General features: G+C 40.4%; 1 protein-coding gene across 3 annotated transcripts in view; it reads left to right on the plus strand.

Moving 5' to 3' along the window:
- The window catches only part of RBBP5 (RB binding protein 5, histone lysine methyltransferase complex subunit), a 54,959-nt gene that overhangs the window by 7,970 nt on the left and 19,932 nt on the right, over nucleotides 1-27,057 (plus strand). For 2 of the 3 annotated variants that reach the window (XM_041774243.1, XM_041774246.1), the window contains exons 2-13: nucleotides 3,297-3,322; nucleotides 4,144-4,316; nucleotides 12,973-13,113; nucleotides 14,096-14,258; nucleotides 16,686-16,795; nucleotides 18,088-18,207; nucleotides 18,296-18,449; nucleotides 18,543-18,614; nucleotides 19,224-19,341; nucleotides 20,712-20,781; nucleotides 21,186-21,415; nucleotides 22,685-22,762. In XM_041774243.1, coding sequence (XP_041630177.1) covers nucleotides 3,297-3,322; nucleotides 4,144-4,316; nucleotides 12,973-13,113; nucleotides 14,096-14,258; nucleotides 16,686-16,795; nucleotides 18,088-18,207; nucleotides 18,296-18,449; nucleotides 18,543-18,614; nucleotides 19,224-19,341; nucleotides 20,712-20,781; nucleotides 21,186-21,415; nucleotides 22,685-22,762 — 1,455 coding nt within the window. Of the gene's footprint in view, nucleotides 1-3,296; nucleotides 3,323-4,143; nucleotides 4,317-12,972; nucleotides 13,114-14,095; nucleotides 14,259-16,685; nucleotides 16,796-18,087; nucleotides 18,208-18,295; nucleotides 18,450-18,542; nucleotides 18,615-19,223; nucleotides 19,342-20,711; nucleotides 20,782-21,185; nucleotides 21,416-22,684; nucleotides 22,877-27,057 lie in introns of all 3 variants that reach the window. The other variant, XM_041774244.1, reaches the window with a different exon arrangement.

Here is a 27,057-nt window from a genome sequence, read left to right on the forward strand (position 1 = left end):
CCACATCGGGCTTCCTGCATGGAGCCTGCTTCTCCCTCTGCCTGTGTTTCTGCCTCTCTCTCGCTCTCTCTGAATGAATAAATAAGTAAAAATCTTAAAAAAAAAAAAAAAGTTACTTTTCAAGTCTGTAGAATGTAAGGGTAAAATGTCATGTACAGTTTATGTTAAGAAAATTCTTATTTTCTTTTTTGTGTTGTCTCTGATGTTTTGGTGTCAGTTATGTTGGCTTTATAAGAAACTATTTTTTTTCTGCTCAGAATAGCTTGAATAACATAGTAATTGCTGCTTGAATCTCAAGGAGATTGAATTTTAGGAGAAACTGCTCACAAAATCTTTATGGGCCTATTCCCCTCCCCCTCTTTTAATGGTTTGTCATTAACAACCATTCAATGTGTTTTTTACTGATTGATCCAGTCAAGGATTTTTCTTTTGTAATCAGTTTTGGAAAAGTTGTTTTGCTATAGAAGTCACTTATGTTTTTTGTATCAGGTGTATCATGAAGTGAAATTTCTGACAAGGGTTTTATGTCTCTTTGGCATCCACATTTTTGGGGTTCTTTTCTTTCCCCCTGTATGGTTTTTAAAATCTCAGAAATCTAATTGTCACATAAAATGGTAGATGGTAGCAAGATGGAGAATATAAATGATTTTGAACATTTTCTGAGGAAAGGGCCTTGTGTTTTGTAATCTTGCTTGACGGCAATCTTGCTCAGGCCCTCCAACAAAACTGTTCTAGATTAGCCTACTCTGTTTTTTTTTTTTAAGATTTTATTTATTTATTCATCACACACACACACACACACACACACACACACACACACACACACACAGGCAGAGGGAGAAGCAGGCTCCATGCAGGGAGCCAGACACAGGACTCCATCCTGGGACTCCAGGATCATGCCCTGGGCAAAAAGCAGGTACTAAACCGCTGAGCCACCCAGGCATCCCCTAGCCTAGTCTTTTTTATATTTCACTTTCTCTTTGTTCTCCTTTAAGCACCTTATTGTAATTCTATTAACTAGCATGATTAACTCGCAAAAAAGAAAAGCCCATCGTAAAAACATAAATCAGAAATACAAGGGATAGTCTGTGTTGAGAGGTAGTCATACATTTAAATGGTCCATGGATTCTGGACTAGCTCAGAATCTTCTACGTGGCTTTCCTTATTTCAACACAGCATATCACACTGTGCTCCTTTCCCAGTATTTTATATTTTCACATTGTGTTTTTTTGTTTTTTAAATTTTTGGATAAATGCTTTTTGTTTGTTTGTTCCTTAATTGTGTGAATATAGATCTGTCTTACTGATTTGGAAAGATGTGTAAGCCAAATTACTGATGATACAAGTCACATTGTATGCGTAATGTGGCTTAGTGGTGTAGCGCCACCTTCGGCCCTGGGCGTGGTCCTGGAGACCGGGATGGAGCCTGCTTCTCCCTCCGCCTGTCTCTCTAATATAAATAAAATCTTAAAAAAAATACAACTGTAAATATATGAATGCTTAAATAAATACATGCTTCTATATTTGCTTATACAAATAGGCGTATAGAAATATATGGAATATTTAACCTTGGTGAGTGGGTTGCACAGAGGAAACAATTTTTTAATTACACATTTCTGTATTACATGTATTACTTCAGTAACTTGACAAAAGTTCTTTCAAAAACCTTTTTTTTTTTTTTTTAAGATTTTATTTATTTATTCATGAGAGACACAGGGAGAGGCTCAGAGACACAGGCAGAGGGAAAAGCAGGCTCCCTGCGGGGGAGCCCGAAGCCGAACTCAATCCCAGGACCCTGAGCCAAAGGCAGACACTCCACCGCTGAGGCATCCAAGTGTCCCCAAAAAACCTTTCTTGATCTGGTTTCAGCATTTCAGGTCCTTCTTTCATAATTGAATGCAGTCAGCCACTCTAAGTCTGGTTCACATTAGATAAATCAAGATAATTACCTTTTGGGGACATTTACCTTTAGTTTCATCTTTCTTTTAGTGTTCTTTACTGTAGGGCTGGTGCTTTTTGATTACTTCTGTTTTCACTGTGGCTTTTCTTTTTTTCTTCCTTTCGTTTTAAGTAATCTCTACACCCAACAAGGGGCTCAAACTCCCAACCCCGAGATCAGGAGTTGCCTGGTCTTCCAAGTGAGTCAGCCAGGCATCCTTCACTCTTTAGTTTTCAATTAATTTTTATAAAGGACAGAATGTCACATAAAACTGGTTTGCAGACTTTTTTTTTCTTTTAAGTAGACTTTTTTTTTTTTTTTTAAGATTTAATTTATTTATTCATGAGAGGCAGAGAGACAGGCAGAGGGAGAAACAGTCTCCATGCAGGGAGCCTGATGCAGGACTCGATCCCGAAACTCCAGGATCACACCCTGGGCCAAAGGCAGGTGCTAAACTGCTGAGCCACCCAGGGATCCCTAGACTTCTTTTTTTTTTTTTAAATGAAATCTGATTTGGGTGCCTTATGTGTGAAACAGCTTTCATGGACCTGCAGTTTTCAGTATAAAGACCACTGTAGTAAAATACTTAGGTAATGTTATAAGTAAATCCTGACAAAGATAGTGTTGCTGCTGATGTGACAGTTCTGAGAAGTGGGCGGTATCATCATGCCATCATCTGCAGCTTGAAATGTTTTGTGACTTCTGTGTGAACACCACATTTCATATAGGAAAAGCATTTAGGCGTGTTGACCACCAACTGTCATTTGCTTAAGAAATTAATCTAGAGAATTGCATCAGTAATCAACTACCAGATGATGTGACAATGCACATGTCATTAATAGGAAGGTAGATGACCACGGCTGGTTGGCTGCTGCTAATGAAGGTTTCAGAGAGTTCATCTGACTTAAGATAGTTTGACAGATTGGATTTTTAAAAGTTTGTAATTCAGAATAACCAGCATAGCCCCGTTACCTGTTTATGTAAGTAACATTTTTATGAAAAATAACTTCTCTAAAACAAAAAGAGTGGGAAGGAGAGCATTGTTTTATGAGTTGTCTTTTTAAGTTGGCAGAGTTCTTGCATCTACTTTTGCATGCACTCTGTTACAATATCACTGCTGATGTGGCCTCAGGAGAACTCATCTGTAAACTTAGGAGGTAGGAGAATAAAGAGGCAGATGCCATCTTGAAATGATAATGAAATAGGTGTGCCCCCCGCCCCCAAGTCCCAGAGCTACCCCCTGCTACCAAGCAGTTCCCCATCTACACTTTGCAGACCACTGCATCCACCAATTATGAGCTGGAGGATCCTTGGTATGTTGCACATGCTCCATGAATTCTTTCTTTGCTTTGTTGCAGAGTCCTTTGGGCAGAATTATCCAGAGGTAAGAGTATAGTATTATTGTGAATTTAGGAGTATGGTAACTTGATAGTTTTTGTGTTTGAATGGAAAATGTTGTTTGATTCCCCCCCTCCTTTGACAACAGGAGCTTTAAGTATGATGATACCTCTTTTGCTATAATATGGAATTCAGTATTGAATTTTGAGGAGAGAGGATATAGATAGACAATATTGGTGGAAAATCTCACCATAAGGTTGTAAATCTTAAAAAAAAATACTCTGAAGAATCTTTCACAAACAGTACCATCACCTGTACATAGATTTTTTTTCCTGTGTGTTTTTCTAGCTTTAGTCAGTGTTTTTGCATAGTAATAATGTGTATGCTCTAAATGTGCATTACTTTTTAACTGTAAAAATATCTTGTAATACTTGAAATATTTGTTGGTGTAACCATTATGGTTATTTTAAATGGCTTGACATGGGTTCCTAATGTTGCACATACAGGTTGTTCTAGGGGTTTTGTTATAAATTATTTTTCTCATAATAAATCCCAAGACTATGATTACCGGGTCAGTGGGATGACTCTTAATGAATTTTGTTATATTTTGCCTAATTGCCCTCTACATCGAGTACAGTTATACTAGTAATGTATGGGATTAATCACATCTGTTTCCAGAAATTAGCTTTTATAACTATTTCCTCGTTTTGGCTAGTTTAATAGGTGTAAAAACACAATAGAGTTTCTTTTGGTACACATCATAATTTAAATTAAACAAAAGTGTCATAGATGATAGAGAACCTTTGAGAAATAATTTGGATATCTTGGTATTATCGTCTATATTCTCGTATTCATTTTAATTTTTAGGAGGCCGATGGAACTTTGGATTGTATCAGCATGGCCCTGACTTGCACCTTTAACAGGTGGGGCACGCTGCTTGCAGTTGGCTGTAATGATGGCCGAATTGTCATCTGGGATTTCTTGACAAGAGGCATTGCTAAAATAATTAGTGCACACATCCATCCAGTTTGTTCTTTATGGTAAGGAATTTTAACATTAATATGTTTAATATGAGTTGAATCAGGGGGATGAATGGTGACTCTATAATTGCCAATCTCATTGTACTAGATTTTAATACTTAGAGTTTTAAGTGTTCAGTCTTTAGTTGTACAATTTTTCATAGCATATGTAGACCTTGAATCCATGTTATCCTTGAAGTACCTTTGTGGGGGAGAAATTGAGTGTACTTGTAGATTTATATCAGGCTCTGAGAATATTGCAGTACTGAAATGAGATATTTACAGATTGCTGCTGTAGTAGTATTTGTGATACTGACTTTTCATTTAGAAAAGAAAATCTTGATTAGGGAAGCTAATCCCTAATTAGCTTGGAAGGGAAGCTTGGAAGTCTTCTACTTCAGCTTTGTCCAGGTTCCTGAATTCCAGCAGTTTTAATGATCATGAGTATGTCTGTTCCTTCACTGAATTATAGTTGAGGCTTTTTATCAAATAAATTGAGCTAAAATCTAGTTTAACATAAATTCCCATTGATTTCTTTCTCTCTGGGACTGCTGTATTTACTTCAGAAATTTTAGGACACCTTTTCTTCTAAATGAACTTGGGGCCAAAAAAAGGACCTAATCAAATTTAGGTTAAAAAGAAAAAAAGAGGGGGATCCCTGGGTGGCTCAGTGGTTTAGCGCCTGCCTTTGGCCCAGGGTGTGATCGTGGAGTCCTGGGATCGAGTCCCACATCAGGCTCCCTGCGAGGAGCCTGCTTCTCCCTCTGCCTGTCTCTGCCTCTCTCTGTCTCTCTGTCTCTCTCTCTCTGTCTCTCATGACTAAATAAATAAAATCTTTAAAAAAAAGAAAAAAAGATTTTATTTGTATGTTTATTTTAGAGTGAGCGAGCAAGTGTGTGAACTGGGGAAGGAGCACTGTAGGGAGAGAGGGACAAGCAGACTCTGCAGACTTGGGACGAGCATGAATCTGATGTAGGGCTTGATCTCATGACCTTGAGATCATGACGGGAGCCGAAATCAATAGTAAGATGCTCAACTGACTGAGTCTCCCAGGCGCCCCATAATCTGATCTGGATTTATGAAACTAATATATTTCCTTTTGTGTAAATGGAAATGGCAGCTATATTGTAATGGCAGCTATTGTAGATTGGGAGGAGGCCTGAATCCCAGTAGGTTTGGCTGCTAATGAACTCTTTGGCCAAAACTTGTCCCTAATATGAGAGTACCGGCCTGGAAGATCCCTTAGGGTTTTTCCATCTCCTTTGCTTTTTTTTTTTTTTTTAAACTGTTCTAGCAGTAAAGATTTAAATAAACCTGTATGTTTTTGATAGCTTTATTAAAATATATGTAATTCACATACTATACAATTCACTCAGTGTATAGTTCACTGGTTTTTATATGTTTAGAGTTGTGCGACCTCATCACAATCTTAATATTCCTACCTGTTAAAAATACACAATTTATTTTTATTGTTAAATAATATGTAATCATTTAGAATATTATGGAAAATACACCAAAGCAGAAAGAACAACTGGTATCTCCCATAATCCCACTACCCAAGTATTATTACTGTAAAGATTTTAGTATGTTTCTATATATAGTTTTTAAAGAGCAGAATTTGTAATTGTGCTCTATTTTATTTTTTTAAAGATTTTATTCATTGAGAGAGCAAAGGGAGGGGAAGAGGTAGAGAGAGAAGCACACTCCCTGCTGAGCAGGGAGGCCAACTCAGGGTTTGAACCCAGGACCCCAAGATTGCAACCCAAGCTGGAGGCAGACGCTTAACCAACTGAGCCATCCAGGTGCCCCTTTATTCGGTTTTATTTTATTTTTTTATTAAAAAAATTTTTAAAAAAATTTATTTATTTATGATTGTCACAGAGAGAGAGAGAGAGAGAGAGGCAGAGACACAGGCAGAGGGAGAAGCAGGCTCTATGCACCGGGAGCCCGATGTGGGATTTGATCCCGGGTCGCCAGGATCGCACCCTGGGCCAAAGGCAGGCACCAAACCGCTGCGCCACCCAGGGATCCCTTTTCTGTTTTATAGTTTGCTTTTTTTCTCCCTAACACTGGATAGTTGCCTGTTTACATAGCGTCTTTTTTTTTTTTTTTTTTTTTAAGATTTTATTTATTTGAGAGAACAGAGAGTGAGAGAGAGAGAGCACGAATGCTGAACAGGGAGCCTGAATTGGGGCTCGATCCCAGGACCCAGAGATCATGACCTGAGCCAAAGGCAGACACCTAACTGACTGAGCCACTAGACACCCCCTGCTTGCATAACCTCTAAAACTTTATGGCTCTTTATCTTCTCATAGATGAACCATCATTTACTTAACAGTTTATGCTAGTTTCTCTGCTACATGTTTAATGAATATCTTTGTGCATAAACTTATATATTCATTCATTTCAGCAAACATGAATTACATAGTAGGTGCAAGTACTGAAGCTTTATGGTTCCTGTACAAGAACTGTGTTTTTAGATTTAGTGGAGGTGATGATTCATGTACTGGAGAACAGTAGTATGGAAAGGCTTTGTAGGTGAGATAATTTCTAACCTCAAACGTGTATGTAGATGTTTACCAATTGTATTCTACACAGAGGACACTGCACAGGCACAGGTACATCAGCTTTAAGACCAGCACGATCAGATGGGGAACTGCAGGTAGTTCAAGATAGATGGATTGTGGTGTAGGAGATGTGATATGGCAAGAGTCAGTGAACTGAGATCCTCATGGAAGGTGATGAGCTTTTAATTTTTTTTTTAAAAACCTTTAGAACAGCATGTGGAAAAGAGATTGAAGGAGACGGAATGAAGATAAGGGAAATGCAGAGATCTCCGCTAGAGATGATGAGCACAGTTGCAGCAAGAATGGGGCTGAGCAGTACAGATAGGAGAGAGGGTAGAGAAATAAGAGTCCTGGTCATTAGTCAGATAAGGAGTCTGAGCAAAGTGCAGAAGTTATGATGATCCTCAGATTTCTGGGTTGGATGAAGATACTGATACAAACTTGAGGGGGAAATGGTAAGTTTGAGATCATGGTTGCATCTTATTCTGTTGCAAAAATTTGTTTTAGGAGTATCTTCCTTGTGAGACGGTAAGTGCTGATTTATGAACTTTGCCGCTTTCCTGCTATATTCTCAGCCTCTAGTTCTTGTATTTGTGTTTGTTTTTTCCCCAGCTTCTAATTTGTGCCTGCTCATTTAGTTTGGAATTGTTGGGTATATTGTTATATTTTTTCAGCGGGAGAACTCCTCTTAGTTTTCACTTATTTCACTTAAAAAATTAGATTCCTTTTTTTTTTTTTTTTAAGGATTTTGTTTATTTTGGGGGGTCCCTGGGTGGCTCAGCGGTTTCACCTGCTTTCAGCCTAGGGCATGATTCTGGAGACCAGGGATCGAGTCCCACATCAGGCTCCCTACATGGAGCCTGCTTCTCCCTCTGCCTGTGTCTCTGCCTCTCTCTCTCTTTCTCTCTATGTCTCTCATGAGTAAATAAATAAAATCTTAAAAAAAAAAATTATTTATTTGAGAGAGAGAGAGAACCAGAGAGAGAGCATGAGTGAAGGGAGGGGCAGAGGCAGAAGCCGACTCCTCACTAAGCAGGGAGCCCAATCCAGCTTTAACTGACTGAGCCACCCAGGCACCCCATAGATTCAATTCAATTCTCTCTCTTCTCTTCTCTTCTCTTCTCTTCTCTTCTCTTCTCTTCTCTTCTCTTCTCTTCTCTTCTCTTCTCTTCTCTTCTCTTCTCTTCTCTTCTCTTCTCTTATTATTTATTTTATTTTATTTTTTAATTTTTATTTCTTAAGAGTTTTTTTTTTTTTTAATTTTTATTTATTTGTGATAGTCACAGAGAGAGAGAGAGAGAGAGAAGCAGAGGCATAGGCAGAGGGAGAAGCAGGCTCCATGCACCAGGAGCCCGACGTGGGATTTGATCCCGGGTCTCCAGGATCATGCCCTGGGCCAAAGGCAGGCGCCAAACCGCTGCGCCACCCAGGGATCCCGATTCTCTTCTATTTTAACAGAAATGCAAGCTTGCTATGGGAAAAAGAGAAAAGGATATTATAGCACAAGATGGTTCAAAGAACAAAATGGAATGATAGGTAACATTCTGTTCAGTTGAAAGAACAAAATGGAATGATAGGTAACATTCTGTTCAGTAGTCATATGCTTCTCCCTCTGCTCCTCTACCCAGCCCTTCTTATGCACACTCAGCAGCCTCTCTTTCTCTCTCTCTCTCTCTCAAATAAATAAAATCTTAAAAAAAAAAAAAAGAAAGAAAGAAAAAAAGCTCTCCCTTGTTTGTCCCCACTCCCAGTATGGTCTGGTTCCCTGTGTGCTTTCATTTTTTTTGTCCTGATAATTATTTTCATATATCTAAACAACATGTATATGTTACTTTTTTGGTTTGTTAATTTTGCTACTTATGATACATACTGTTACAGTGTATGCAAGTGTTAGCTCACCCTGTTACTCTCCTATCATTTGCTGAAATGGGTGGATCGCTGGCTTTTTGTTGTGAATCCTAACAGAAGGGCATCTTTATGCCTCATCTCTTATTAGATTCACATTCTCTAGAAGGATCCTGTAATTGCCTTTCTGAGGGATAAGCATGACTGCAAGTGTTCTTGCAGTATGAGAGAGGTTCCAGAGTTCTTTGGTATGCAGACTTGAACTTCATCCCTTTATATTCGCTTCCTTATTTTACTCTTGCTTTTGCTCCTTGAATTCCAAGTCTGGAAATACATTCATCTTGTCTCTGACACGAATAATTGTTAATGTTTTTTGAGCACTCATGATGTATCAGGCATTGACTAGGAGTTTTATATATACTGATCTTAATTCTGTCAATAGTCTTCTGCTGGGTAGGTAATATTATTGCTCCTATGTTGTAGGTGAGGAAATTGAAGCTCGGAAGGGTGTATAACTTGCCCAGGATCTCACAGATAAAAGGTGGTAATGTCTAGGCTTCAGCATAAGTCTGACTCTTGATCCTACCTTCTTAACCATGGAGATATACTACCAGCTAAGTTCCTCAGTAGCAACTTCTCTTCATTGTAAAATTTGGGTAAATACTGGTTGTGGGTTTCCTCCTCCCTTCTGTTTTTCTTTTTTCTTTTTTTTTTTTTTTTAATATTTTATTTATTTATTCATAGAGACACAAGAGAGAGAGAGGCAGAGACACAGGCAGAGGGAGAAGCAGGCTCTATGCAGGGAGCCTGATGTGGGACTTGATCCCAGGTCTCCAGGATCACACCCCGGGCTACAGGCGACGCTAAACCACTGCGCCACTGGAGCTGCCCCATGTTTTTCTTTTTTCTTTTTAAAATTTTATTTATTTATTTTTGTTCCCCCCCCCCCCCGCCTTCATGTGGCTTTCTTGAACATTTTTTAGAATTTCACTTTATCTGTAATAGTCCCCCTTATCTGTGGTTTCCCTTTTTGTGGTTTCAGTTACCTGTGGTCAACCACAGTTAGGCAGCAGATGATTCTGACATACTGTCAGAAGGCCAGTAGTAGCTTAATGCTGTGTCATGATACCTACGTCTTTCCCCATGCTTCTTGTCCTCAACATAGGGATTTTATCATCTTGTACTATCACAAGAGGAGTGAGTGCACTGAAAGATTTTGAGAGGGAGACCACATTCACATAACTTTGATTACAGTATTTGTTATAATTCTGTTTTATTACCACTCATTGTTAATTTATGCCTAACGTAAATTAAACTTTATAATAGGTATGTTAGCTACAGGAAAACACAGTCTACATGGCATTCGATACTATGGTGGCTTTAGGAATCCATTGGGGGGTCCTAGTATCCCCCATGGATAAGAGAGCTACTGTATTGTATTTTTGAGGGTATTTGTATAACTTTTCAGTGGTTATGAGGTATTATATTCTATAACACTTAACTAATTGCAGTCTACAAGTGTTGAATCTTACCAATTCAAGTGAAGTGTAGAAACCTTACCTCCATTTATTCTCCTTCGTATATAATTGTCTTAGATATTTCCTCTGTATATACTCAGACCCACCATGTAAGACAGTGTTCTAATTTTTGGTTTAAGTGTCAAAACTAAAGGGAAAAAACCCCTGATCTTATCTTCCTATATTTTTATTCTTTTCATTGTTCTTTTTCCCTAATGTTCTAAGATTCTTCTTTTTATCATTTCCTTTCCATTTAGAGAACTTCCTTGAATCAGTTTTTGAGGGTAGATCTTCTGGCCAAATGTCTTGATTCACTTTTTTATACCTGAAGGATATTTTTGCTGATCATAGAATTTGAGTTATTCCATCTTCCAGTTCACTGATTCTTTCCTCTTTTTTCTTCATTGGCTGCTGAACCTGTTTATTGGGTTTCTTATTTTAGTTTTGTGTTTCATTTCTAAAATTCCCATTTCTGGTCTTCTCTGTATCTTTTATTTCTTTGCTAAGACTTTTTGTTTATTTTATTTTTCACTTATTTCAAGCATTTTCATAATTGCTTATGGAAACATATTTATGATGACTGCATTAAAATCCTTGTCAAATAATTCTAACATCAATGTTATCTCTGTCTTTTGTCTTTCAAGTTGCAATGATTTTCGTTCTTGAATTTTTTTTTTAATATAAATTCAGTTTGTCAACATACACTATAACACCCAGTGTTCATCTCATCATTTGCCACCCTTAATGCCTGTTACTCAGTTACCCCATTCCCCATCCACCTCCCCTTCAGCAACCTTTTGTTTCCCAAAGTTAGGAGTCTCTCATGGTTTGTCTTCTAGTTTTGGATTGATAGGGATTTTCTTTTGAAACTTCTTTTCTGGGATACCTGAGTGGCTCAGCGGTTGGGTGCCTGCCTTCAGCTTGGGGCATGATCTGATCCTGGAGTCCCGGGATTGAGTCCCGCATCAGGCTCCCTGAATGGATCCTGCTTCTCCCTCTGCCTGTGTCTCTGCCTCTCTCTGTGTCTCTCTCATGACTAAATAAATAAAATCTTTTTTGTTGTTGTTGTTTTAAGATTTTATTCATTTATTCATGAGAGACCCACACAGAGAGAGAGAGAGAGGCAGAGGGAGAAGCAGGCTCCAGGCAGGGAGCTCGACGTGGGACTCGTCCTAGGTCTCCAGGATCAGGCCCTGACTGAAGGCGATGCTAAACCGCTGAGCCACCCGGGCTGCCCAATAAATAAAATCTTAAAAAAAAAAAAAATACAACACTTGTTTTGGATTGACAGTGATTTTCTTTTGAAAACTAACATTTTGGGTGTTGTGCTGTGAGACTGTGGGGCTTTTTTAAATCTTGTGTTTTAGCTGGCCTCCTCTTGCCAGCAAAGAAGAGAGGGTGCCATCTTGTTAATTGCCAGATGGGTGGAAAGTCCAGGCTTCTTACTTGGCTTCATTATGTTAGGTAGGGTTGGAAGTTCAGGCTCCCCACTGACCGCCTAGGCTGATACCATCCTGGCTGGAAGGGTAGAAGTGCCTTGTTCCTGTTCTCCATGTGGGCTCCACTAACACTGCAGTGGGAGTCCTCATTACAGACTGGTGGGTATGAACATCTGGCTGCCCACTGAGCTTTCTTTGACAATAGTGCAATTAGTGGGGAAAGGTGCCTTTCTATAAATAGGCAATAGTGAAGTTCTAGACTCTATTTAGACTTTGTTGATTGGGATGAAGGTGGAACTACACTTTTTTCCACATTGGTTGCTAGAGTATAGTAATTATTGCCTAAAAGTTTTCTGTCTCTGTGAGCTGTCCTTTCCTGATCCTGTGGCTAGTGAAAGCAGGCTTGTCTTGAGGCTTTATTTCTGTGAGCCTGTTGGTGTAACTGGACTGTTGGCTTCTCCATCATTCAGTCTGGGATGTATAAGGCATAAAGAAAATCCTGTGTCATTCCTCATATCCTGTAATCTCTAGCCAGTCTGTCCTTGCTCTGCCCTCCAGAGTTTTTTTTGTGTTTATGTATGTTGTCCAGAGTCTTTAGCTGTACTTATTAGCAGGAGGAATTAATTCCTTTCTTAGTTATTTTATTTGTTTTGCTTTGTTTTTAAAGATTTTATTTATTTATTTATTCATGAGAGACACACACAGAGAGAGGCACAGGCAGAGGGAGAAAAGCAGGCTCCATGCAGGGATCCTGATGCGGGACTCGATCCCGGCACTCCAGGATCATGCCCTGAGCCGAAGGCAGGTGCTAAACCGCTGAGCCACCCAGGGATTCCCCCTCCTTTTTTAGTTATTTTAAATAACAAGTACTAATTTTTATTGTTTTTTTTTTTTTTTTTTTACATTGTGATGGTGCTATTTCTGGGACAACCTTCAGAAAGCTCAGATACTGCCTGCCAACCCCAGTTGTTGCATCAACATTTAAGGGCTAGCAGATTGTAGACTTTTTTTTTTTTTTTGGATTGTAGACTCTTAATGTTTGAATCTTTTATTCCTGGGGCCACTTGTAGTATTATCTTAACTATTAAGAGCTTTTATTACTACATACAAAAATGTCATGAAAACATTCTTTTACTGTTTAGTTGGAAAAGCTTGTGGATTTGAGTATATGTAAAAAAAGAAAGAAAGAAATAGTGTTGATACCTGCAACAAGGGCAGAATGTGCAACTCATGTATTTTTATCCATAAGAGTGGTACAGTGTACTTTAACTTAGGATATGTACTAATTTACTTCTCTTTTTTTTTTCAGCTGGAGTCGAGATGGTCATAAGCTCGTGAGTGCTTCCACTGATAACATAGTGTCACAGTGGGATGTTCTTTCAGGCGACTGCGACCAGAGGTTTCGGTTCCCTTCACCCATCCTAAAAGTCCAGTACCATCCACGAGATCAGTATGTTTCACTGGCACTGTTCTTTCCTGGGGCAGGGTCTGATTCTTTGTGGCCTAGCTCCAGGCTCATGACAAGTTCAGTTTAAGGTTTAGGAGGCAAAAGCACACATCTCTTCAACTCTTCTACCTAAAATAATGTTTCTCTTTAGGTTGGCTTTACTGAATAGATTTTAAGGAGAGTGTTATTATATAATTAAAAACTGGGCAATATTAAGACTTTGGAAGTGGGCAGAGATAAGAATGAGAATAATAACTGGTCCTTGACCTGGAGCTTTTTGCCTGCTCCACCTCCCCAGTTATTTGAATTTCTTTAGAGGGAAATAGTTCAATATTAAAACTCATTTAAATAAAGAAATAAATACAGCTACATTTAAAACCACATTTAAGAGAAAGAGTTACACACCATTCCATTACCCAGACATAACTGTCTTCATTTCTCTTGGCTCTTTAGTAGTCACGCTCTCTTTAAGCATAATGTTTATTATCTAGTGCTTTATAGTTCATAAAGCACATTATATACATATGAGATGTACATAAGTAATGTATTTTTGCATCATTTTATTTTATTTTAAGGATTTTATTTATTCATGAGAGACAGAGCGAGGCAGAGACACAGGCATGCTGGGAGCCCAATGTGGGACTCGATCCCGGGATGCTCAATCACTGAGCCACCCAAGCATCCCTTTACATCATTTTAGTTAGCATTTTGCCTTTTTACTTTATTGCATACATATTTCTACTGGCTTGCTACTTCTTCGTATTTATTTTTTATGATTACATTTTGTTTTGTTAAGCTAGGATTCGGTAGCTATATTCAGTCGTTTCCCTGTTATTAAACATTTGGATTTTAGGCTTTCTACTGTTTTAAATTTGCTTGGGCCGGGATAGGTGATGGAGATAGCAACAGATCAGGGAAAAGGGCAAGAGAATCAGCCTTTTGATACCAAAGCAACAGCCAATGTATTATTCATATTTTTAAACAGGAACAAGGTTCTCGTGTGTCCCATGAAATCTGCTCCTGTCATGTTGACCCTTTCAGATTCCAAGCATGTTGTTCTGCCGGTAGATGACGACTCCGATTTGAACGTGGTTGCATCTTTTGATAGAAGAGGGGAATATATCTATACAGGAAATGCAAAAGGCAAGGTAAGCCTGCAAGCAGAGCAATAGGCATCAGTCATCCTGTGCAGTGACTTATTTTGTGTTTACTTGTTCTGCTTTCTTTGAAATATCTTTTATCCCTGGACTAAGCCTGTCTCCTACCTGTGGCAAATGTGACCTATTTTTTCTCACATGCCTTCATAATAGTTTTTTTGATTGATTTATTAAAAAATTTTTTTCTTAAAGATTTTATTTGACAGCATGCACAAGCAATGGGAGAGGGAGAGGGAGAAGCAGGCTCCCCCCCCCCCCCCCGCCAAGCAGTGAGCCGGCCATGGGACTCTGGGATCATCACCTGAGCTAAAGACAGATGCTTAACCGACTGAGCCACCCAGGCGCCCTGTTCTTTTTTTTTTTTTTTTTTTTAAAGATTTAATTTATTCATGAGAGAGACAGCGAGAGAGAGGCAGAGACATACAGGCTTCCCGCAAGGAGCCTGATGCGGGACTTGATCCCAGACCCCAGGATCACTCCCTGAACCAAAGGCAGATGCTCACCCACTGAGCCACCCTGTTGTTTTTATTTAGAGTGATCAGAGACTACTTGGCTTAGAAAGGGTGGAGGGGCCTTTTGCTAATAAGGAAGGGCCATTACTCATTTATAAAATTTAAAAGTCATAGTATAAAATGGAACACATCTGATCAGAATGTCTTAATGCCTAGTTCTGTAAATATTTAAAATTCAGGCCAGCTTAACCTGTAGTCTTGTAGAGTAAGAAGTTAGGTTAGCTGAGCTCTCAGGTCCCTATTTTGCTTTGATTTTTTTTAAAGATTTACTTATTTATTTTAGGGAGAGTATATGTGCATGTGCAAGCCGAGGGGTCAGATGGGGTGGTAGGGCCAGGGGGAGAAGGAGAGCGTGAGAAAGGGAGTAAAGCAGACTCTGCTGAGTGTGGGAATCGACGCTGGGCATTATCTCAGGACTTTGAGATCATGACCTGAGCTGAAACCAAGAGTTGTACACTTAGCCAGCTGAGCTACCCAGGTACTCTTCTAAGGTCCCTTTTAAGCTTAGAGTTTGTAGTTCCATTAGGCAGTTTGATTTTTTTTTTTTTTTTAAATGATGATTGGAGCATATAGGCTAGTATAATTGCATGGCTATCTTAGAAAGTGGCCATTTTTGGAAATTGTGGTAAAATACACAACAAAAAGTCTATGGTCTTAACCATCTTTTTCTTTTTCTTTTCTTTTCTTTTTTTTTTTTTTTTTTTTTAAGATTTTATTTATTTATTCATGAGAGACACAGAGAGGCAGAGACACAGGCAGAGGGAGAAGCAGGCTCCATGCAGGGAGCTCGATGTGGTACTCGATCCTGGGACTCGAGGATCACGCCCTGGGCCGAAGGCAGGTGCTAAACCGCTGAGCCACCCAGGGATCCCCCATCTTTTTCTTTTTAAGATTTTATTTACTTGAGAGAGAGTGAGGGAGACCGTGAGAGAGAGAGAGAGAGAGAGAGAGAGAGGACAAGCAGGGGGAGGGGCAGAGGCAGCCTTCCCATGGAGCAGGGAGCCTGATGCCGGGCTCCATCCCAGGTCCCTGGGATCATGATCTGAGCCAAAAGCAGATGCTTAACCAACTGAGCCACCCAGGCACCCCGTCTTAAGCATTCTTAAGTGCATAGTTTAGTAGTATTGAGTACATTCACATTGTGTACCTATCACTACCATGTGTCTCCAGAATTGTTTTCATCTTATGAAACTAAAACTCTGTACTTGTTAAGAGGGAACCTCCTATTCCTTGCTCCTTCCTACCTCTTGGCGGCAACCAGCATTCTTTCTGTGTGTATAAATTTGGCTACCCTAGGTACTTCATGTAAGTGGACTCCTACAATATCTTTTTGTGACTGGTTTATGTCACTTATCCTGATGTCCTGAAGATTCCTTCATGCACAGCATGTGCCAGAATTTCCCTCCTTTTCACAGCTGAATATATTCCACTGTAGTCATTTACCCCCTTTTATCCACTCATCTGTTGATGGTACTTGGGTTGCTTCCACCTTTTGACTATTGTGAATAACACTAAACGTTGTAGTTTTTTTTAAGATTTTATTTATTTGAGAGAGCGATAGAGTGCACAAGTGACCATAAGCAGGGGCTGAGGACATCTGGAAAGAAGACTCCCCTCTGAGTGGGGAGCCTGATGCAGGGCTTTGGGATCATGACCTGAGCCAAAGGCAGATGCTTAACTGACTGAACTACCCAACCACTCCTAATGTTGTATTTTTAGAATAAAGAGATGGTCCTTTATTTGAAGAATTAAAAGGTAATTAATCAGGTTGAATCAATTAATCAGGTTGAATATATGAGGTGTTTATATTTTTACCCAGTCTCTGCTCAGCTTTAGAAATGGAAGCCAGATCTAATTACTGTAAGTTATCAAAATACTTAATTTTTTTTTTTCCTTTGAACTTTAGATTTTGGTCCTAAAAACAGATTCTCAGGATCTTGTTGCTTCCTTCAGAGTAACAACTGGAACAAGCAATACCACAGCTATTAAGTCCATAGAATTTGCACGGAAGGGGAGGTGAGACCTTGTCTTTTTAGGGACAGTTTTAAAAGTGAGTAGAATGCAAAAATACATTGAGATTCACAGTTTTTGTGTATATTATACTTAAATCTTTAAGAAAGTTTACTTAAAAATAACTAGAAACTGTCAGTATTTGATTCTTAAGTCTTAAATTAATACAATTTTATTGCATTGAACCAGCAATCACATCCTCTTTTCTGGCAATTACTAGGCAGTTCCTTTACAGAAAAGATATCTGGGTGGTATGTGCTTAGAAATAAAATGTCTGGCATATATATGTACTGGGTAAAGATGAGCTATTTTAGTAATCAGAACTGAGGTCACAGAATTCACATAATTAAACATACACTCTATTTACACAAAACGTACGTACTCTCTTGCTTTCAGATGTTTTTCTGATAAGTATGGTTGCCCAGCTAGAAGTAGATAGGTCAACAGAAATGAGAAGAATTAGGTTGTCAGTGTCAGGAAGGCAGGTAACAGTCCTCTTATCTTGTATAGGAGCACCCATGTGTACTTAGAGGACATTCATGTTCAAAGTTCTCTTGAATTAAGAAAAGCCTAGTGAAGTCTGTAGAAAGGTAGTGAAATAACTTAACATTTTGGACAGATTTCCAATGTAACAGTAGAAAGTTTAACATTTTAAAATGACATATTTAGTTTATCAACTTGTTAGAATATGTCACGTATAAAATGGGCCAAAGAAATGAAGTACTCACTGTACGTCTTACTACGTAAGTTTGTGAATTCAGCAAGCTGGTTTCATTTTGGAGATCTTGAATTTCTTTTTTTTCTTTTTTTTTTTTAAATTGCTTTTTTTTTTATTATTACTTATTTATGATAGTCATACAGAGAGAGAGAGAGGCAGAGACAAGGCAGTGACATAGGCAGAGGGAGAAGCAGGCTCCATGCACCGGGAGACTGACGTGGGATTCGATCCCGGGTCTCCAGGATCGCGCCCTGGGCCAAAGGCAGGCGCCAAACCGCTGCGCCACCCAGGGATCCCCGGAGATCTTGAATTTCAATCAAATACTAAAGATTAAAAAAATACTGAAGATCAGTTTGTGTATATAGGGTTCAGGGATACACAGAAAGTATAGAACATGTTTTCACTTTAGCTTCTATTTTGCTTTGGAAGGTGACAAGTAAATACATAAGTAAGCTAGCCTGTCACTGAGTCTTCTCAGTGGAGTAGTTAGTTCTGTGGTACTGTTCTAAATAACAGGTAGAAAATGTTAACAGAAACTGATTTCTGACCTCTTGTGTTAATGTCTTTATCCCTCCTCTAGTTGCTTTTTAATTAACACAGCAGATCGAATAATCCGAGTTTATGATGGCAGAGAAATCTTAACTTGTGGAAGAGATGGAGAGCCTGAACCCATGCAGAAGTTACAGGATTTGGTAAATAGGTATGTATCACCACCTAGGAGAATGCAGGGGAGTTCATGAGCTGAACTCAGCTTCTGGTTCTCCTTGGGTCCTCTCTTTGTCCTTTAGGACCCCATGGAAGAAATGTTGTTTCTCTGGGGATGGGGAATATATCGTGGCTGGTTCAGCTCGGCAGCATGCCTTGTACATCTGGGAGAAGAGCATTGGCAACCTGGTGAAGATTCTCCATGGGACAAGAGGAGAACTCCTCTTGGATGTAGCTGTAAGTAGGAGAGGTTGCCCTTGTGACTGATGTGAAACATGTAATCTCGGATCCATTCTTAGAGCTGATTTTTCTTTCCTTCCTTGCATTTAGTGGCATCCTGTTCGACCCATCATAGCATCCATTTCAAGTGGAGTGGTATCTATCTGGGCACAAAATCAAGTAGTAAGTATTTTTCTGGTTTAACTGGCTTAGAAGGTAAATATCCTCTGTTTATAGCGGAGAGCCTTATAGATAGTAAGCTAAAAATGATCTGTTTAATTTCTTTTGCATGTGATTCTTGTAACCTAATTAAATTGATTCAGTTTTGCTTTATTTTGATGGGAAGATCTTGGTCCAAAGCTTGATTTGCTACCTCTGTCTTCAGGGAGAAAGTCTGGGGTACTTTGTTATATTTTTCTGTTCCCTGAGAGAGTTTTCTTTTGCTTTTCTTATTTTCAGCTCATCTCTGTTTTAGATCTTATTTTTATTTTGAACACCTTTAATCATGATCATAATCGTGTACTCCTAAGATAACATTTTACCTGATAAGTACATCTTAAAAAGATTAAAGATGGCAGTTCTCATGAAACAACTATAGTTAATAACTTGGAACATTTAATATCTAAATACTTTAAGACAGTAAAACCTATAGGTACCTGATTTTTATTATTTGCCAAATAAAACCTCAGAGTTGAGTCTTCAGTCTCCGATCTGTCATTTAAATCAGTAACGGCTAGCTTACACACTGTTGTTTCTCATATGGTTAAGTAGTATATTTCATTTGTGGCATAGGAAAATTGGAGTGCGTTTGCACCAGATTTCAAGGAGCTGGATGAAAATGTGGAATATGAGGAAAGGGAATCAGAGTTTGATATTGAAGATGAAGATAAGAGTGAGCCTGAGCAGACAGGTAATATTTCTGGACTGCAGTTTCTTTTCTTCAAGCCTACATGGTTTTGACAGTGTTCTGAGAGTCTCTGCATACAGTGGGCATTTTTACTAGGGTTCAGCAGCTCTTTTGCCATTTCTCCGTGTTTCCTGATGAATTGTAGATGGTCAGCTGGCCGTGCTGGGTGCTCAGCCTATATCAGGTATGACAGTACGATGAAGGTAAACAGCACAGCTCTGGAGTCCAACTGCCTTGGGCAAAATGCTTATTCTCCAAACCTGATTTTCCTTATCTGTAAAATAAGGTGGTGGGGAATAAATGAGAGAATTCCTGTAAGGCTCTCAGTGTAGTGCCTAGGCCAGGGTAAGCATTCAAATGTTATTTTTGATTATGAGTGTGATAATGATCATTGTTTATTTGATTTTTAAGTAAACTCTGTGCCAATAGTGGGGCTCGAACTCATGACCCCAAGATCAAGAGTCACCTGCTCTACCAACTAGGCCATCCAGGTGCCCCCTCATTGTTATTTTTAAATCTTGTTTTCTGAACGATTTAGATAGGAAGCTCCTTTAGAATAAAGATTTGGCTTTTCAATCCCCATGGTTGTCTAACACAGGGCTTTAGTTATTTATTTTTAAAGGTTTTATTTATTTATTCATAGAGACACACAGAGAGAGAGAGAGAGAGAGAGGCAGAGACACAGGCAGAGGGAAAAGCAGGCACCATACAGAGAGCCTGATGTGGGACTTTATCCAGGGTCTCCAGGATCACACCCTGGGCTGCCCTAACACAGGGCTTTATATCTAAAGGGGTTCATGTGTATGAATCCTTAGTATTCCTGGTTATGAATTAATTACTCGCTAAGTAATTAATGCCACAGGTCATGGCCTGCTGGACCATGGGACGGTGCCAGGAATTAGGGAATTGGGATTGAGGTTGGTTCTTCCAGATTGAAAGTGCTGGTCCTCACGTGTGTGATGTTAGATAACATATATGCCCCCTGTGTTCTAGGCAGGTCATCAGGGAAGCAGCCTGTTCTGGATTATATTGATGTTGCTGGATTGTGTTGGGTGAAACCTTTCTAAACTCACCTAAGTTATTTCTCCTCCTCAGCACATCACAGCGTATGGAATTGAAATTACTTGTTGATATCTGTCTTCCTGGTTAGGGTGTAGAGTTTTTACTGAAGAACTGCATGTGGCTTTCTGGGTTGTCGCTGTATCCCCAGTGCCCAGCATGGGGTGGAGAATCAGCACAGACTTTTGCAATGATTGAGTTTGGTTTTCCTCCTTTGTTTCTCTGGAATTTCAGTTTAGAGAAATCATTAGGCTGCAAGTAAAAAAGCCGTCTTTTCCTTCATCTCACACCTGTGCTGCGTTTCTGCCCTGCAGGGGCTGATGCTGCAGAGGATGAGGAAGTGGATGTCACCAGTGTGGACCCTATTGCTGCCTTCTGTAGCAGGTGAGTCCCCTCTGTAGGCATGGCTGCGGGGTGCTGCTGCTGCTGCTACTCCTCCTCCTCCTCCTCCAGCTGTGATGTACTGCTCACCTCCCCTGGCTGTCCTCCATTCATTAGTTCAAAGTGATAAATAACTCCTTTGGTATACCAGATGTCCCTTCTCTTTTCCCCTGATAGAAAATCTTAAGAAAAACTGAAATAATTCATTTATACCATTTATTTTTACTATGGCTCTTTGTTATTCATTGTCTGATTTCCTTTTACTCATTTTGGCTTTCTTAAAGTTCTAGATCCATACTTGTTGCTTATGGGTTAATATAGGTGATTCTGCCCTAGAGGAAGGGTTCATGGTTTAAGCAACTGTCTCCTCTTTTTTCCAATCCCTTGCCTGATCCTGATCCAAATAGTGATGAAGAGCTGGAAGATTCAAAGGCTCTATTATATTTACCCATTGCCCCTGAGGTAGAAGATCCAGAAGAAAATCCTTATGGCCCCCCACCGGATGCGGTCCAAACCTCCCTGATGGATGAAGGGGCTAGTTCAGAGAAGAAGAGGCAGTCTTCAGCAGATGGGTCCCAGCCACCGAAGAAGAAGCCCAAAACAACCAATATAGAACTTCAAGGAGTACCTAATGATGGTAAGGGCTGTGTCTTTTCCCTGTTGCCTGATAGATACCACTTTTTACTCTCCGGCACTGTCTGGTAATTTCCCATTTGAGTGATTTTACCTTGAAGGAAATTTCCTGAGTTGTTGTTGTTGTTGTTGTTGTTTTTAATAGTGCCTTACAAGTTTGTAATGTAATTTCATCTGCTTTCTCTTTTAAATTGGAGAAATTGTGCCTTCTAGTACTTGCCTAAATGACAACGTGACACCCTCTGACTTCTGGCTCAGAGTGTGTTTCATTATACCATTCTTTTTTTTTTCTGTAGAGTGGAGTGGTTTTATCAAGTGGTGAAGTACCAGTCAGACTTGGATAATCTTTTGATTCTTCCTACTTGCTTTTACAGTCTGACTCTGGAAGCCTTTATCATTCATTACTTCTTGGGGATAAGTCTGGGAGTGTATGTATGTGTGTATATTTACTGTTGAACATCTTTCTCTCCCTTTAGCTGACCATAGTTACTTAATTTTTATTTATTTTTTATTTATTTTTTTTATGATAGTCACAGAGAGAGAGAGGCAGAGACATAGGCAGAGGGAGAAGCAGGCTCCATGCACCAGGAGCCCGATGTGGGATTCGATCCCGGGTCGCCAGGATCACGCCCTGGGCCAAAGGCAGGCGCCAAACCGCTGCGCCACCCAGGGATCCCCCATGGTTACTTAATTATGTGTTTCCTTGATGTCATTTGATAGTGTGCCTGTATTATTTCAGGCACTATTCTTTATGTGTCACTGGTGAGTTTTACATCGGCTCCACAGTTGTTTTATTATCTCTGCTTTACAAAGGAGAAAATTTAGGCTTTGAGAGGTCCAGTGACTTGCCCAAGGTCTCGGGAAGTGGGGGAGTCAGGATTGTTACCCTGGTTGGCTTGGATGCAAAGCTCCATTTCCTTTCTACTCTCACCCACCACACACACACAATGCGTGTGTGCATTCCTGGTCTGGCTTGGATATGTTACTATGTTGCCAGTGTGTCTCTCAGCTTCTGTTTTGGTTTAGAGCTGCTATAATATGAACCATACAGGCCACTCGTGCCCTTTGACCAAGCAACTATTTCTCATTCAAGGGCCATTCTTTTCAAGTTTTATAATTAGTAAGCGCATACTTTTCTCCTGGTTTTAATGAGTCTGGGACATGAGGGCAGCACTATGCTCCCAGGGAGTAATGGTATGTGTCCTGTGCCTAGTTGGGGTGCTGGGGTGGGCGGTATGTGGATCCCTTCCCGTGCCTCTCTGTCCTTTTACAGAAGTCCATCCACTACTGGGTGTGAAGGGGGATGGCAAATCCAAGAAGAAGCAAGCAGGCCGGCCTAAAGGATCAAAAGGTAAAGAGAAAGATTCTCCATTTAAACCGAAACTCTACAAAGGGGACAGAGGTTTACCTCTGGAAGGATCAGCGAAGGGTAAAGTGCAGGCGGAGCTCAGCCAGCCGTTGGCAGGTAAGGACACATTGGGAGCACTGTCTGGCTTGCTTTGCGGCCTTGCTCTGTACAGCCCCTGACTCCGTGTAACTGCAGTACCCTTTCCTTCCTTCCCTCCTTTTCCCACTGGCCGACTTTTCTCAGTGTTAGGCTGCTGCCATGGGCTAACTACACCAGAATTTGGCTTAATTCGGTGGCTTTTAACGTTGGACCCATGAAGAGGTTTCAGGGAATCCATGTATATGCAAAATACTATATGAATGTTTTTGTGGGGAGGATGCCCATAGCTTTCAGCAGATTCCTGTAGAGGTCTGTGACCTCCAAAAAGGATAAGAACCCCTGGTTTAATTAATTTCTTTGCCTATATTTGCTTCTAGGTTTGTTTTATTTTGCCTCAAATTAGAGAGCCAGACAGATAACCAGAAATACAAGCTTGCTTTATACAGTCCTGTTTGTAGCGTCTTGTCTTTATTTGTTCTAATTCCAGAGGTGGTGGTTCTCCCCCTGTCAGTCAGTAGTCAGTAGTCTAGAAGTAATAATTAAAAAATTGTCAGTAGTACCATCATGTTAAGGAAGAAGGTGAGATGTTTTTCCAGATAGGAGGAGATTATTTGTCACGTTTTTATGATTGAGGGAGTTTATTGGGGGACAGAACAGTTTTAATTTCCTGTCAAATACTTGTGGGTATAGGCCAGATGGTCTCTTGTTTGGAAAATAGTGATCAAATTGAGTCCAATTCTATTCATTGTTGACTTTTGGAAAATGGTCTATATGTGAGCACTGCTTTAGTGAATACAGTGCTCTGGATTTCCTGCAGCTAGGTCAATAGACTCAGAGACACCAGTGGTTGTTTGCAGGTTTTTTTCCCTCTTGCTTTAAAATTTCAACTTCAGCGTGTGACCCCATCTGTGCTGATGGGGACACATGACTGCGGTGTGTGACAGATCCTTGTTGGAGGTTGACCTGCTGTCATTCGTATGAACCTGAATTCCCTTCCATAGGGAAGCTAAAGCAGACTCATTCATATCCCACCTCATACGTGTTAGACTTAGATTGTAGGTTTTTACAGCCAACACAGAACACTGAACACCAATGTTTTCTCCCCAACAGCAGTATTTATGGTGTTCCAATGAGAATCAGCACTTCCACATTCAATCCACTTAAGGCTTCACTTTCTATATATATTTTTAAATAGCTGGGAAAAGTTACATGGCCATTGCCAGCAAAGATGGCAGGTCAGTAATTGATTAATGTAAATAAAAGCGATCCCTCTATAACCTACTTCTTGTATAAGCTGATGCCACTAGAGAAAAGCACGGCTTAAGTTTAAATAGATTTTTCTGGCTTGAAGAGCTGAAATGCTTCAGGGTGATTTAAAATGTGGCCACAGGGGTGCCTGGGTGGCTCAGTTGGTTAAGCGTCCGACTCCTGATCTCAGCTCAGGTCTTGTCTCAGGGTGGAGAGTTCAAGCCCTGCATCAGGCTCCACGCTGAGTGTGAGGCCTACTTAAGATAAATATAAATAAAATGTGGCCAGAAAAAAAATTTAAAAATTAAGTATGGCCAGACATCTTGAATTAATTCAAATACTCTAGGACATAGTCTACTAGCTTCTTCAGAACCTGCCAGTAATTAATCATTTGCTTTTTAATAGTACGTGTATGCCATGTAAATCATTTAAAAGTTTTTGAAAATGAATGTTTCTCTCTTTAATCAACTTTTAGTTATAGTTGATGTGATCACTAGCAGTTAAGTAATTATCTCTGGCCCACTTGGGTTTCTGTCAGAGACACCATGAACTGCTGTTAGATTTTACAGCTGTTAGATTTTACAGTAGCAGTGATGTCTCTCAGCTGTACTTCAAACTTGTCTAAATGAGAGTCAAAATCAAATGTCAGAAAGTTTACTCAGTCATTTTTAATTTTTTTTTTAATTTTTATTTATTTATGATAGTCACAGAGAGAGAGAGAGAGAGAGAGAGAGAGAGAGACAGGCAGAGGGAGAAGCAGGCTCCATGCACCGGGAGCCGACGTGGGATTCGATCCCGGGTCTCCAGGATCGCGCCCTGGGCCAAAGGCAGGCGCCAAACCGCTGCGCCACCCAGGGATCCCGACTCAGTCATTTTTATTTCCTAAAATTCTCAAAATACTGAATAGTTTGCAGTGAGATTTTGAACTGTATGTAAAAATAGATACGTCAGTATTAGAAGTCAGTGTTTCAAGCTCCTAGCAAGAGTGGATACCAGTCTCTAGGTCCTGTTAGGAGTTTATTCCTACTCACTTTGCTGACAAGGTTAAATGAGGTACTGACCTCAGTAAAGCTAGAACCTCTATCTTGGAAGAGCAGGGTGCTTAAACTAGACTTTTATTTTCTGCTTTGTTTTTATTAGGTGTGTGAGTTGATGAGCCTTAGAGGGAGGCAGCTGTTTTAACAGCTTCATCCTTTAAAGGGTCTAGAGACTTCAGTGTATCAGACCAGGGGGAATGGTACCTTTTCTGACAACACACACACACACAGAACAACTGCAAGGATAATGCACACATCTCACCAGCTTGTCATGACTGTGCAGTGCAAACTTCCCCATGTAAATTATAGTTCCTTCCTCCCATTTTCTCCTCTGGCCCTGTTAGTTAACCTTTTCCTAAATGGAAATCTCCATAACTGCAATGGCCAGATTAAACCAGAGGGTGCTGAGGAGCAGGATCTTTAAAAAAAAAAAAAAAATCGAAGGGTGGGAGGTGCGATGTGGTTTGCTTCCACAACTTCCTCAGAAGGGCTGCATCGAGTTTCATGGACTGGCTGCTGTGTGGTTTGGAGCTTGTGGAGGAGGCTGTACATCGCATAGGGTGAAACTGGGTGTCTGAGAACTCCTCAGATGTCTGAATTTCAAGACAACCGATCATAGCTTTTATGTGGGATTCTTTGGGCAAAACTGGGACCTCCTCCAATACCGTGGTCAGCCTGGAGGGTCCGGGGCAGGTGAAGGCTGGCTGGCACATGCTGTTGAATTCCCTTGGTTCTCCCGCTACACTTCACTGCAGAGGCCGCTGAGGTAAAATCTCTTTGGCATTTGAATTTTGTACTCTTCCATACCTCCGATTTTCTATAAAAAGCATTATGTGCGCTCATTGTAGATTTTCCAGGGGATATTAAGAAACGAAACTTGACCCAAAGTGCCTGAGTTTGAAGCGTCTTCAAAAATTGATGGTCTGTAGGTTGTGTTGATAGATTCAAGGCTTTGTGGACCTCGCCTCTGCCCCAGTGCCCTACTTTTCCATTAGACCCAAACTGTTTGAAGGGATCATAGGTGTGCAGCCTGTGCCGCTGCTCAGGTTAGATAACTGTGGTGACTGTTGGTTGAAATCTGCTGCTGAGCAGTTATGGAAGGAGCTAGTGAGTAAGGCCTCACTGTCCCCCCAACAAAGCTGATGGGGTCTGTTGCGTGTTGCCACAGGAGATGATGGCAGTCTTCACGGGAAGATTGGAAGACACCTGACCTCTATAGAAATAATCTGGCCATCTGGAGTCTGGGGCTACAGAAAATTCTTCTTGATCATCAGTGTTAGCTAGCCTTATTGGACCTACATCCACGAAGACACACTTTCTCTGATGAGGAGGACCCGTCAGTGAAGCTTACTTAGTGGGGGTAGCCCCGAGCTTAGGACTTTGCAAAAGGCCAGATCAACATTATTGGCACCATCTGTGGGATTCCCCTCAATTTTCTTACTAGATTCTCTCCAGAGTACAGTCCTCAGAACAGGGACTTGAGATTGGGCCGAACCACCACGGTCCTCATTGTCCTGGGATGGCTCAGGGATTTCCCAGGGACTTGGGCTTCTAGCAAGTGGGGCAAGTTGTGGCCCATTACACGCATGGTCTGAAGAGCTCTTGGGGTGGTAGTCATGAAGAAGTTGGTATATACCTGGGTCTCTTGCGGGTGACAAAGGGCAGAGACAGCAGAGGTGCAACTTCTGGGGGCACATGGACACCAGGCGAGTTTCCCTGAGTGGGGCCACGTCATTGCTGTCCTGGTGCCAGCCTGCCACCCCAGGCCTCTGAGCCACCTCCTGAATCCCTTTGTTCTGAATACTTGGTGGGGACTGGATACTTTCTCCACCTCTTCTCTCTCTCTCTTTTTTTTTTTTTTTTAAATGAGCAATCTTTCAAAGACTTAATTTATGAACTCCTGCTAAAAATCAG

Source organism: Vulpes lagopus, chromosome 11 (assembly GCF_018345385.1).
Source record: "Vulpes lagopus strain Blue_001 chromosome 11, ASM1834538v1, whole genome shotgun sequence".
In the NCBI taxonomy this organism is placed as follows: domain Eukaryota; kingdom Metazoa; phylum Chordata; class Mammalia; order Carnivora; family Canidae; genus Vulpes; species Vulpes lagopus.